The sequence below is a fragment of the Vulpes lagopus genome, chromosome 2 (genome assembly GCF_018345385.1).
Source record: "Vulpes lagopus strain Blue_001 chromosome 2, ASM1834538v1, whole genome shotgun sequence".
NCBI lineage: Eukaryota > Metazoa > Chordata > Mammalia > Carnivora > Canidae > Vulpes > Vulpes lagopus.
In genome coordinates, this window is record NC_054825.1 from 63,995,425 (window position 1) to 64,009,295 (window position 13,871).

The 13,871-nt window shown below is 40.7% G+C and overlaps 1 protein-coding gene across 1 annotated transcript in view; it reads left to right on the top strand.

Annotated features, from left to right (window-relative positions):
- Window positions 1-13,871, top strand: part of GNB5 (G protein subunit beta 5) — a 42,422-nt gene that overhangs the window by 10,990 nt on the left and 17,561 nt on the right. The window contains exons 3-5 of the mRNA XM_041745560.1: window positions 2,983-3,024; window positions 5,473-5,549; window positions 9,247-9,379. Of these exons, the coding sequence (XP_041601494.1) occupies window positions 2,983-3,024; window positions 5,473-5,549; window positions 9,247-9,379 (252 nt within the window). The remainder of the gene's footprint in view (window positions 1-2,982; window positions 3,025-5,472; window positions 5,550-9,246; window positions 9,380-13,871) is intronic.

A 13,871-nucleotide genomic window follows, 5' to 3' on the forward strand; every position in this document is an offset into this window, starting at 1 on the left:
GAGCACTTTTCTTTTCAAAAAACCTTTTTTTGCCCTTTATGACTGCTTATTCCCCACAGGATGTGAGCTAGCATAGTTAAGAATTCTTTGGATACTGTAGAATGTCAGTAACTTTAGATTTGGAATTGGTAATAACTGAAACGTGAACTCTATTTGAAAAACTATTCAAAATTATTTCTTCCTCGGCATTTTACAGGGTTGTATTTGTGAATAAAACCATTTTTTTAGAAAGTGGTTTTTTTTTTAACCCAAAATTGAGCACATAAATGGCTGTGGCTTTGTTCAATTTAAGAGTTCATCAATTTTTATGCCTTAAAGAACAAATGTAAGGTACATATTTTGTAGAGTATTGTTTTTTTTCATTCATTTTATCTAGTTGACATAGTTTATTTTACATCTCATGTATTAGTGTTATCTATTGCTGCTTAACAAATTACCCCCAAATTCAGCAATTAAAGCCACAAATATTTATTATATCACATGGTTTCCGAGAACCAGGAATCTGGAGCAGCTTGTGTGGGTGGTTCTGGCTCAGACAACCATGGGGGTGGTGACAGCCAGGATGGTGGTCAGGGCCGAGGTCACAGCACAGCTCGGCTAAGGCAGAAACTCACTTCCAAAATGGCTTGTTGGCCGGAAGCCCTAGTTCTTCAGCACGTGGACCTTTTCATTGGGCAGCTTACATGATCGTAGCCAGCCTTCCCCAGAGCAAGAGAGGGAGCCAGAGGCTGAAGCCGTGAGTGACGCTCCATCATTTCTGCTACGTTCTGCCAGTCACACAGACCAACCCCAAGACCACGAGGGATACAAAAGTATGGCTATCAGGAGGCTGTTATCACTGCTTGGTACTTTTTATGCCTATTTTGATGTAACATGCATTGAATATAAAATTATAAACTGAAGTCATAGATTTTTATGGCCAGTTTGGGCTCCCCCCATCCCTGCCTTCAGCCCTGCTCTTCCAAAGGACCATTTGGGGTTTTTTATTAGCCTTTTTATATATAAAGACTGCATATTCTAAATAATCCACACGCTCTAACGTCTATGTCAGCTTGTGTTTGATAAGGACAGGTTTCATTAATCTCCTATATTACCCACAGATCTAATATGTCACTTTGTACTTGCTTTCTTTCATGTTCATAAAAAATTTTATCTCTTAGGTTTTGACCGCATTAAAAAGACACTGCGAAAGAGAATAAAGAAGTGGCTTTACTCCCACCACTCTGTCGCAAGCATTATTATTTTAGAGCATTTCTTTCCAGACTTTTTTTTTTATGAAGTGATTCTCAAGATATACATGTTGCTACCTAGCCTTTTTGACTTTCTTTATCCTTAAAAGTATAATATATGTTGGATTTTTCTGTCACTCGTGTACTGTTCTTATTAGGGAGGAGGAGCACCACTGACATGCTCCATCCATCCACCTCTGCTATAGTGGGGTGGGTGTGGGAGGAAGCTGGAAACAGTAGGAACATTCTGGAGCAGACGCAGTGACTCAGAGCAGCCCTTCTCCCTTGAAGGCAGGAGATTAATCAGCCTGACTGCGTAGGTTAGGGCTTGGGTGGAGGCGGTCTCTCCAGGTACATGGGCTCCTGATGTATAAATCTGTGCTCGTGGAGAGGCCCACATTTGGTTTTATGGCTGATTTTAGCCTCTTGGGTGCCTTTTTCTCTCCCGTGAACACAGTGGGTGGGCAGTGGGACAGGCAGGCAGGCAGTGTGGTGGAGGAAGACACCAAAGGGAACACCAACTTGGGCAATGCACTGAGTCAGTCCCCGGGCACAGCAGGCGAGGCTCCGGGTGTGGAGGACCCCAGGGTGCAAGCCTGAAGCTCCATCTCTGTTTTCTGCTCTGTTACCTTAATCTACCCCATATGTTGTTGTGTTTGGGCGTTTAGTTAGAGAAATGAGACTGGAAGAACCAGTGTGCTTAGGAGTTTTGAAAGGCTCCAGATTGCCCACTCTGACTTTGTTTCTGGGCCCTTCAGCCACACACAGAGGGAATATGGAAATCTTCCAATAGATTATACAAAGAAAGCAACTGTGTCACTTTAGATAATCAGACCTTGCTTGTACCTCTAAGCGGCATCTCTTCTGCCCTCACCTCATTGTTCAGATATGGTTCCAAACGGCTTCAATGATTACAAAAACCAAGTCTGCCATGGAGGCTACAGAATCTTCCATCTTCTTCCTCTGCCAGGCAGAGCCTGGGAGCCCAGAGGACCTGCACACCATGTGCTGGGCAGGTGACAGCATTGTAGGGACCAGGGCCCATGTGGATTTATCTCCAGTGGGTTTGTATTACACATAGATGACTCCTTGGTGACTCCCCACAGCCCCAGTGTGGTGGTCTGCAGCAGCAGTTACAATGGAGGTTGCATTGCCAACCCAGGCCCATCCTCTACAGGTTCCCACAGGGGATCCCTACCATGATAGATGTCGTTCTCACCATAGATGTGAAATGTCAGGGGAAGTTAGGCTGATCTCAGGCCCACACAGCTCCAAGAAATGGGCCAGGAATGAGGGTGGGGCTCTGACACAGCCTGCAGGGAGCACAAGGCACAGTACTCAGGATGGCTAGTGGGGGTGGCAAGGAAGAAAGTAAGAGACCATTAGTTACCTGTCAAGTACCTGGAGATAATTTCAGGTTTGTCTCACCCCCATATAGCTTTTTGACAGGGTATGGTGGGTGATGACAATGTACCAACAATTAGGGCTTGGTTTCTAAATGGTATGGAAGTCTTTGTATTCCTATGAGGAGTATAAAGTTGAGAACTGAGCCTTTAATCAGGCTGGACCATTCGGTCCCCCATTCACTCCCTATTTGTTCAAAGATAGCCTGGAGGGTGTTGATTACCCAGGTACTTCCTCTGGCTTTGTCCTGCACACTGCCCACCCAGACATGGCTCTTCTGAGCAGTTCTCAGCAGTTACCTATAAGGACTGGCTGACAACTCCTGAGCTGTTTACTCTTTTCCCTCCAGGATGGGAAGGTGATCGTGTGGGATTCCTTCACTACTAACAAGGTAAGATATTGTTCCTGGTGCACTGAGCAGCACCCCAGAACCCCAGCCTTGTCCTCTTCCCCTCCAAATACCCCTAGTCATGATCATCCTGCTTCTTGGGTGCCTGTCTGGGGACAGAAACCTCAGGAAGAGGCCCATCTGTGTTCAGATAGCTCAGCAGCCCATGGCAGTGTCGGTTCCTCTCCCGGGCTGAAGCCCCTCACCCAGGCAAGAGCACGCAGAGCCCCCAGAGAGGATGCTAGCACTAAAACCAGGCAGGCTGGCCTGGAAAGCTTGTCACCTTCACACATGCATTTATTATTTTTCTTCTAAGTGATGGTAAGAGGTTCATGAATCCCCAGCTTTCTCTGCCCTCTGCCTTTGACCAGACTCTGTAGCACCGTGGACATGAGCTGACAGTGGTGGGGAAGTTGAGGGTGTAGAAGGGGTTGAGGTGACTGTCCAATGATATCCAGGCAATCTGGCCTGGGCGTGCTCAGTTCCAAACTGGACTTACATTTAGACTCTTAACTAAAGTGAAAGGCCAAAATCTATGTGTAGATGTGCTTAAAAGCCTGCATCAGGTTGCCATTTGTAGTAACAACTATTGAGTATTAAATACTGATTCTGTCATTTACGTGTAAAGGTCTTCTTTATCGCTATATAAGACAGACCTCTATCTGCCTCAAACTGAACAGCATCCATATTCTGCATTACTGAATGTGTTTAGTTAAGTGTTGTGGTAGGCAGTTGCTACACAACCTGATGGGGGGCGGTTCTGGGTGCCAGAACCATCTTTTGGAGCAGAGTTCCTAATGGTCAGGCCTCCGGGGAATAATAAAGATGGCAACTTAAGAGTCTGCAAGGGGCTTTCCCATCCCGCACCTCCCTCCACGGAAGCCTGTGCTTCTCCCAGCGCACCTTAGCATCCTCAGTAGCGTGTGGGTTTCTATTGCTACCGTTTAAGCCTTGCATGTCATCGAGCACACACCACCTGATTTCTGGGGAGTGTGGTGTTGCCACTGTGGCCTCTGGCAGGAAACATAGTTATTACTTATAAGGAATGGGGCCTGGAGTGCCTTCTGGTGAGAGTGGCCATTTGCCACAGTGGATTATTCTTGGCATCTGAAAGGCTATAGACTGTGTCAGAATTTCCACAAGCAGTATCAGGGCCTGTGTTTCTCCCACAAAAACACAGTGAATCATAACAGGAAAGAAGACAGGTACTCGAATGTACTTTAGGAATCATCCTCTCCCTTTACTGATGGTCTCCCCAGATGGCTGGCCTGGATGGGGCCATACATCTTGCTGGTGTTGGAACCAGGAACCAGGGTTCATGTTTCTCATGAAAATAAGACCACAGACTCAGAAGGTTTTACGTTGTGGCTTTGTTGTTTGCCTCTTGGCATTCAGGAGAACGTGGTGACCCGACCACCAGCCAGGAGCAGGAACTGCCACACCTAGTTCTCATTGCTTCCATGTTACAGGTCCTCTATCACCTGTGAGCACAACTCAGGATCACTCTGCCCACCCCCGCCCCCACTCAGACCTTCCCAGGACTGCTTTCAGGGCCCACGGGGGACAGAGGCTCTTGTATACTCCCAAGGAAACAACACAACACACATGTAGAATCATTTAAGAATAGATATTGAAAATAGGGGGAATCTAAGTAAATAAGGTAAAGCAAATAACTGAAGTGAAAATCAGACCTTTCAAAGAAGATGGGGCCCCCTATTCATTCAGAAGACCCAGGGGAGTATAACATTAAGAAATAAGTAGGGGTGCCTGGGTGGCTCTGTTGGTTGAGCATCCGACTCTTGGTTTCAGCTCAGGTTGTGATTTCATGGGTCGTGAGATTGAGCCCCACAATGTAGGGGCTCCATGCTCAACGGGGAGTCTGCTTAAGGGTTCTGTTCCTCCCCCTGCTTGTTCTCTCTCTCTCTCTCTCTCTCTCTCAAATAACTAAATCTTTCTAAAAAGAGTGAGAGAGAGCAGCCCGGGTAGCTCAGTGGTTTAGTACCTGCCTTTGGCCCAGGATATGGTACTGGAGACCCCAGATCGAGTCCCACATTGGGCTCCCTGCATGGAGCCTGCTTCTCCCTCTGCCTGGGTCTCTGCCTCTCTCTCTCTCTCTCTGTCTCTCATGAGTAAATAAATAAAATCTTTTAAAAATTAATTAATTAATTAATTAATTAAAAAGAGTGAGAGAGAAGTAAAATGTTACAAGTGTTGTTTTGCTGGCTGGGATTTTTAGCTCTCAGAATATATGACCTGCACTTTAGTTGATTATGAAGGGCTGAGTCTCCTCGTCAGTCCCAAACTGATCTTCACCCCACACCACTGCCCTTTCAAATGGTAATGGGATTTAGCAGGAACTCCAGTAATTTCATTTTGTGAAAAGTAAACTTTAATACATCTGTGTGGAAGCACTGCTCATTCCTTCTGTGAAGCTTGCATACTGTGTTTCAGGAGCACGCGGTCACTATGCCCTGCACATGGGTGATGGCCTGTGCCTACGCCCCGTCGGGATGTGCCATTGCATGTGGGTAAGTAGCAGCAGCTTTTCAGATCTCCCATTAGACATAAAATACCATTCGATGGGCAAAAACAAGCAAACAAACAAGAACTTACTGTTTTTGTTGTTTACTGACTACACGATGTGATATGTTCAGTTCCTCCCTGAACTTCATGAAAGAAGAAACTACAAATGCTTATTTTCGTTACAGACCGAAGGTAGCTTGAGTTTCAAACCTGCCCCCTCTACTCTTGAATGCTGTTGGTGGGGACTATAAATTGGTGCAAACATTTTGGAAAACATGTTGGTAATGTGTATCAGAAGCCTTGAAAAATGTATAACCTTTGATCTAGTGATTCCGCATCTAAGAACTTGTTTGAAAGGAATGACCCAAGATATAGAAATTCCATACAAGCAATAATATTGTAGCATTATTTAAAATAAAAAAAAAGAAGGGTGGGGAGGGATAGTGTGTCCATCAAAGGAAACCATTAAGTGAATTGTAGTACATGAGTTGAAGGGAATATTTTATACAACCATTAAAAAGGAAACTTCTTAGTTACAGTAAGTGAAAAGAACATCCAGGTTGCTAGGGAGATTGTGTTTTATTCCCTATTCTCCTAGAGCTTAGTTAGCAGAGTTGGCAGTGAGAACTGTAACTAACATAATTTTCTGTCCTTGTGTTAAACAATTCTGGAACCATCCAAAATGTCTCTACCATAGGTTCCCAGCCATGTTTAGAAAGGAGGCACTAACAAGTCTGTGATGACCAAAAACATCCAATAATAGTTCTTTGTGGATGATGGGACTGTGGGGTTTTTCTCTTTTTTTATGATTTTTGTAATTTTCTCTCTCTTTATAATTTTCCATCTTTAAAAATAAACATATTTATTTTTATAATCAGGAGAAAAAAGTTTCAAAAATTCAAAAATGAAAACCCTTGGTCTCCAAGCAAAAAGTTTGGAGCCTTCTCCAACCAGAGTCACACCAGTGGTCATCCTCAACATCCCTCCCTTTTCGTGGATGTTTGGGGGCATCTTTCCATTCACTCTCCATTTGCCAAGACCCTGTGTACCTTTGGAACCCATGTTCACACACATGTATTTTATATTTTCTAATTTTTTTAATAATTCAAAAGTAGGCTGTATTTCCGTTTTATAACGGAATGGTAATATTTATATAAAATTCATTCCCATTTACTTCTTGTAATAGTATGAGGTAAGCACAATAAAAGACACACATACACACATGATATATATAGATGTATATGTATTTATATATGCTACATATATAATACATTTAATTAGCTGTAGGTGTGTATATACACACATACACTAAGATAAGTGTAAGGGAGTTCGGCCAGCTGTATAGTTAGGAGACACAGTCCCCGCAAAACTTCTGTCACTTGAGATATCAGCCACAAATTTGGGAGTCCCCACAACCACCCTCAGGTTTGATAATTTGCTACAACAACCACAGAACTCAGGAAAGCGCTATAATACTTAGGCTCACAGTTTTAAAACAGTGAAAGGATACAAATTAGAACCAGCCAAAGGAAGAGGTGCACAGGACAGGGTCTAGGAGGGATCTAAACCTAGAGCTTCCCATTGGCCCCTCCCTGTGGAGTCACGGATGGCATTACCTCCTGCCCACTACGCTTGATGGTACACGGAGTATTATCAGCCAGGAAACTCGCCTGAGTCTTTGGTGCCAAGATTTTTTACTGGGGCTCAATCACATACTGCCTATGTGGCTGGCCGTCAGTCTCCAGTATGTCCTCGAGGTTTAGGCAAATATCTTTAGTTTCTTGTTCATCTGAGGAGGTCAGAACTCACCATGCATGTCCTGAAGCCCCCACCAAAAATCACACTGTTAGATTGTCTATTAGCCAAAGCTGTTCTCCTGGCAGGCAGGCCATTCCAGGGGCTCAGGGATGACCTCCCAGCAGCCAAGGATAAAAGCTGACCTCTCCTATGAGAGGACAGCTTTTTTTTTTTTTTTGACAAGCTTTAGATTTTATTTATAGTTTATACTTGAATGAGACCCATCTCCTCAAGTCTAGCTTAATGCTCCTTAGCTATAAATGATGGCTTCGTGTCCTTGGCCTGGGAGTCAGGAGAAATCAGTAAAAAAAAAAAAAAAAAAAAAAAAAAAAAGCCATGAAGATGATTATTTTGCCCCAATGCATAAGAGATTTTTTTTCTCCTTGAAAGAAAGAGCCCTTACTCATTAGAAATAGTAAATACATTTTTAAATACTCTGGAATAATATGTTTCTAACTGGGCATTAATGGTAGCACATGCGTAGAGTTAGAGGAGTTACATAATTTCTCAATGTTTGATACTGAGATATCAGCTATCTGATCCTATATTACAAAAAGAATATATTGGGTAGATCCTTCTGCAATACGCAATGGATATATAACATAGTGACCAATGTCTTTATTGTTTTATATTTATTTTTTTAGAGAAAGCAAGGGGGGGTAGGGGCAGAGGGAGAGAACCTCGAGCAGACTCCCCACTGAGCACAGAGCCTGATGCAAGGATCCATCTCCTGACCCTGAGATCACATCCTGAGTGGAAATCAAGAGTCAGCCACTTAACTGACTGAACCCTCCAGACACCCTGTGAACAATGTCTTTAACAGTAATTTGGAAAATGGTTCTGTCAGTTATTTCTTGCTTGAACCAGTGGGAAAATTTTCATGAGGGCAGGGGACCAGCAGGGAAGAGAACAATTTGATAGGGCCCAGGTAGACAGGTTGTTGGTAACAGCATGGTGCAGGGTGAGAGCTCAGGGAGGAGGAATGGCTGTGCCTTCATCTCACTCATATCTGTCTCCTGGCCCCGGCATGTGATAGATGGTCAGTGCCTGCAATGACTGCCTCACAGCTTGTTAGGAAACAAAAGCAGAGGGAGCTCCGGGTGTAAATATTGGTGAAATATCAACAAACATTTAAAATATGGGGTCCAGTGGATGAGAAAAGAGCATCAAAAACTAAATTGAGCAGGGGCGCCTGGGTGGCTCAGTTGGTTAAGCGTCTGCCTTCAGCTTGGATCATAATTCCAGAGTCCTGAGATGGAGCCCCACGTCGGGCACCTTGCTCAAAAGGGTCCCTGCTTTTCCCTCTCCCTCTGCCCCTCCACCTCACTCATGCTGTCTCTCTCTCTCTCTCTCTCTCTCTCTCTCTCTCTCTCTCAAATAAGTAAAACCTTAAAAAAAGAAGAAGAAGAAGTAGCAGCTGCTATAAAAGCTGAATGCAACGTGTGAACCTTGATTGGGCCCTGGCTCCCAGGGACAATGCGGAAGATTGAATATGGATGGCTTATTACCTCCTGTTATGAAATTTGTGTTAGTTTTTTCAGATGTGATAATGATCCAGTGACTACCTAGGAGAATGTTCTTTTTTTTTTTTAGAAGAGGTAAATTTGCGAATTAAAGTACTTAAATGTAACATGTCATGTCTGCATTTACCTTCAAATGGGTTCAGAATTTGCTGCCACAAATATGACAAAATGCTAAGTTAGTGAATATAGGTATCTGGGTGCTCATTGTACTATTTTTTCTTTCAGTTTTACAACACATTTAAAATCTTCAAAGTTGGAGGAAAGCTTATAATATATGATGCGGCCAAGGGAAAACATTTTGAAAAGATTACATGAATGAGAAAGTATACATGTATTCCGTTCTCTTAAATTAGCATTTGACACTTTTTTCTTCCCACGCTAGTGGCTTGGATAATAAGTGTTCTGTGTATCCACTGACGTTTGACAAAAATGAAAACATGGCTGCCAAAAAGAAGTCTGTCGCGATGCACACCAACTACTTGTCGGCCTGCAGCTTCACCAACTCAGACATGCAGGTACGTTAAGAGGTCGTGTGGTGGGTCAGCCTGCCAGAGAGCAAGGGAAGTGACAGAGAACTAAGGAGGGGTAACAGGGAGAGGAAGCTTTCCAGTGTCCCTGTTTATTATTATTATTATTATTGTTGCTGTTGTCATTATATCTTATTCAAGCTAGTTAACATATAGTGTTATATTAGTTTCAGATGCACAGTATAGTGATTCAACAGTTCTATGCATTTCTCACTGCTCATCTTGATAAATGTGCTCTTAATCCCCTTTATCTATTTCACCTATCATTCCCCACCTCCCCTCTGGCAACCACCAGTTTGTTCTCTGTATTAACAGTCTGTTTTTTGCAGTACAGAAGTTCCTCAAAAAGTTGAAAATAAAGCTACCCTTATGACCCAGCAATTGCACTACTAGGTATTTACCCCAAAGATGCAAATAGAGTGATCTCAAGGGGCACCTGCACTCCAATGTTTATAGCAGCAATGTCCACAATAGCCAAACTATGGGAAGAGCCCAGATGTCCATCAACAGATGAATGGATAAAGAAGATATGGTATATATATATGTGTGTGTGTATATATGTGGTATATATACATATATATGTGTATATATATGTGTGTGTATATACATATATACACAATGGAATACTACTCAGCAACCAAAAAAATGAAATCTTGCCATTTGCAACAATGTGGATGGAACTGGAGGATATTTTGCTAAGTGAAATAAATCAATCAGAGAAAGACAATTATATGATCTCATTCACATGTGGAATTTAAGAAACCAAGCAGAGGGTCATAGGGGAAGGGAGGGAAAAATAAGATGAAATCAGAGAGGGAGACAAATCATAAGAGACAATCATAGGAAACAAACTGGGGGTTGCTGAAGGGTGGGAGCATGGGGTAAAAAGAATCATATTGAGTCTTTTTTGGCTTGTCTCTTCTTTTTTCTGTTTCTTATATTCCATATGTGAGTGAAATCATATGGTATTTGTCTTTCTCTGACTTATTTCACTTACCATTATAATCTCATAGCTCCATCTATGTTTTTGCAAATGGCAAGATCTCATTCTTTTTTATGACTGAATAATATTCCAGTGTGTAAGTGTGTGTGTGTGTGTATGTGTGTGTGTGTGTATCTATATATATATACCACATCTTTGTCCATTGATCTATGGATGGGCACCTGGCTTGCTTCCATAATTTGGCTATGATAAATAATGTTGCAACAAACATAGGGGTGCATACATCTTTCTTAATTAGTGTTTTTATATCCTTTGGGTAAAATACCCAGTAGTAGAATTACTGGTGAGGAACCTCCATATTCTTTTCCACTGTGGCTGCACTAATTTGCATTCCTACCAATAATACAAGAGGGTCCTTTTTTTCTACATCCTGGCCAATACTTGTTATTTCTTGTGTTTTTGATACTAGCCATTCTGACAGGTGTGAGGTAATAGCTCATTGTAGTTTTCATTTGCATTCTCCTGACAATGAGTGATGTTGAACATCTTTTCATGCGTCTGTTGGCCATCTATATGTCTTCCTTGGAAAAATGTATATTCAAGTCCTCTGGCATTTTTAAATTGGATCATTTGCTTTTTTTGGTATTGAGTTGTCTAAGTTCTTTCTTTATCTTGGATATTAACCCCTTATCAAATATGTCATTTGCAAAATCTTTTCCCATTCAGTAGGTGATCTTCCTGTTTTATTCATAGTTTTCTTCACTGTGCAAAAGTCTTTTATTTTGGTATAATCCCAATAGTTTAATTTTGCTTTTGTTTCCCTTGGTCAAAGAGACATATTTAGAAAAATGTTTATATGGTCAATGTCAAAGAAATGACTGCCTCTGTTTTCTTCGAAGAATTTTATGGTTTCAGCTCTCATGGTTAGGACTTTAATTCATTTTGAATTTATTTTTTGTGTATGGTAGTTCAGTTTCGTTCTTTTGCATGTACCTGTCCAGTTTTCCCAACACCATTTGTTGAAGAGACTGTCTTTTTTCCATTGTATATTCTTGCCTACTTTACTATTAATTGACCATAAAAGCGTGGATTTATTTCTGGAATCTCTTCTGTTCCATTGATTATGTGTCTGTTTTTGTGCTAGTACCATAATTCTGTGATTGCTACAGCTTTGCAGTGTATTTTGAAATCTGGGGTTTCAGTTTTGTTCTTTCTCAAGATTGCTCTGGCTAATTTGTGGGGTCTTTTGTGGTTCCATACAAGTTTTAGGATTGTTTGTTCTAGTTCTGTGAAAAATATTGTTGGTATTTTTTTTAATATTGTTGGTATTTTAATCGGGATTGGATTAAATCTATAAAGTGCTTTGGCTATTGACATTTTGGCAATATTGGTTCTGGAGTATGGAATATCTTCCCATTTGTGTTGTTTTCAGTTTCTTTCATTGATGTTTTACAGTTTTCAGAGTATAGATCTATCACCTCCTTGGTTAAGTATATTCTTAAGTATTTTCTTCTTTTTGGTACAAGTTGTCCATGGGCTTATTTTCTTAATTTTTTTTCTGCTGCTTCATTATTAGTGTATAGAAATGCAACATATTTCTATGTATTAATTTTATATCCTGCAACTTCACTGAATACATTTATCAGTTCTAGTAGTTTCTTTGCTGGAATCTTTAGGGTTTTCTATATATGCTCTCATGTCATCTGTAAAGAGTGACAACTTACCTTCTTCCTTACCAAATTGGATGCCTTTTCTTTCTTTTTCTTGTCTGATTGTTGTGGGTAGAACTTCCAGTACTATGTTGAGTAAAAGTGGTGAGAGTGGGCATCCTTGTCTTGTTCCTGATCTTAGAGGAAAAGCTCTCAGTTTGTCCCCATTGAATATGATGTTAGCTGTGGCTTTTTCATAGATGGCCTTTATTATGTTGAGGTATGTTCTTTCTAAACCTGCTTCATTGAGAGTTTTTATCATGAATAGATGTTGAATCTTGCCAAATGCTTTTTCTGCATCTACTGAGATGATCATATGGTTTTTATCTTTTCTCTTGTTATGTGAGGTATCATGTTGATTGGTTTGTGAATATTGAACCACCCTGCATTCTGGAATAAATCCTATTTCATCATGGTGAATGATTTTTTAGTGTGTTGTTGAATTCAGTTTGCTAATATTTTGTTGAGGATTTTTTGCACCTAAGTTCATCGGAGATATTGGCCTGTAGTATTCTTTTGTGTGTGTGTGTGTCTGTCTGTCTTAACCTGGTTTTGGTATCAGGATAACCCAAGTTTTGTAGAATGAATTTGGGAGCTTTCCTAGGTTTTGGAATGGTTTAATTGAATAGGTATTAACTCTTCTCTAAATATTTGGTAGAATTCATCTGTGAAGTCATCTGGTCCTGGACTTCTGTTTTTTGGGAGTTTTGTTTTTTTTTTAATTAGTGATTCAATTTCATTGCTAGTAACCAGTCTATTCAAATTTTCTATTTCTTCTTGATTCTGTTTTGGAAGGGGATGTGTTTCTAGGAATTTACCTGTTTCTTCTATATTACCCAATTTGTTGGCATATAATTTTTCATAATATCACTTATAATCCTTTGTGTTTCTCTAGTGTAAGCTTTATTTCTTCTTCTTTATTTCTGATTATTATTTAGAGTTCTCTTTCTTCTTTTTTTGATGAGTCTGGCTAAAGGTTTATCAATTTCGTTGATCTTTTCAAAGAACCAGCTCCTGGTTTCATCAATCTGTTCTATTGTTTTTTTAGTCTCTGTGTCACTTATTTCTTCTTCTCTTTTTTAAAGACTTTACTTGTTTATTTATTTATTTATTTATTTATTTATTTATTTATTTATTTATTTATGAGAGACACAGAGAGAGAGGCAGAGACATAGGCAGAGGGAGAAGCAGGCTCCCTATGTAGATAGAACCCGATGTGGGACTCAATATGGAACTCGATCCCAGAACTCTGGGATCACACCCCCAACCGAAGGCAGACTCTCAACCACTGAGCTACCCCAGTGTCCTGATTTCTTTAATCTTGTTATTTCCTCTCTTCTACTGGCTTTGGCTTTTGTTCTTTTCCTAGCTCCTTTATGTGTAAGGTTAGGTTGTTTATTCAAGATATTCTTGCTTCTTGAGGTACACCTGTATTGCTATAATTTTCCTTCTTAGGACAGTTTTTGCTGTATCGTAACGATTTTGGGCTGTTGTGTTTTTGTTTTCATTTGTATCCATGTATATTTTATTTCCTCTCTGATTTCTTGGTTGACCCATCCATTATTTAGTGGTCTGTTATTTAACTTCCATTGATTTGTGTTCTTTCCAGATGTTTTCTTGTGATTGATTGTGCTCAACTGTTGTACTTGGAAAAGATGAATGATATAATTTCAGTTGTTTTTTTAATTTATTGAGACTTGTTTTGTAGCCTAACCTATGATCTATTCTGGAGAATGTTCTTTGTGCACTTGAAAACAATGTGTATTCCACTGTTTTTGGATGGAATATTCTAATGTACGTTAGGCTCATCTGGTCCAATGTGTCCCTC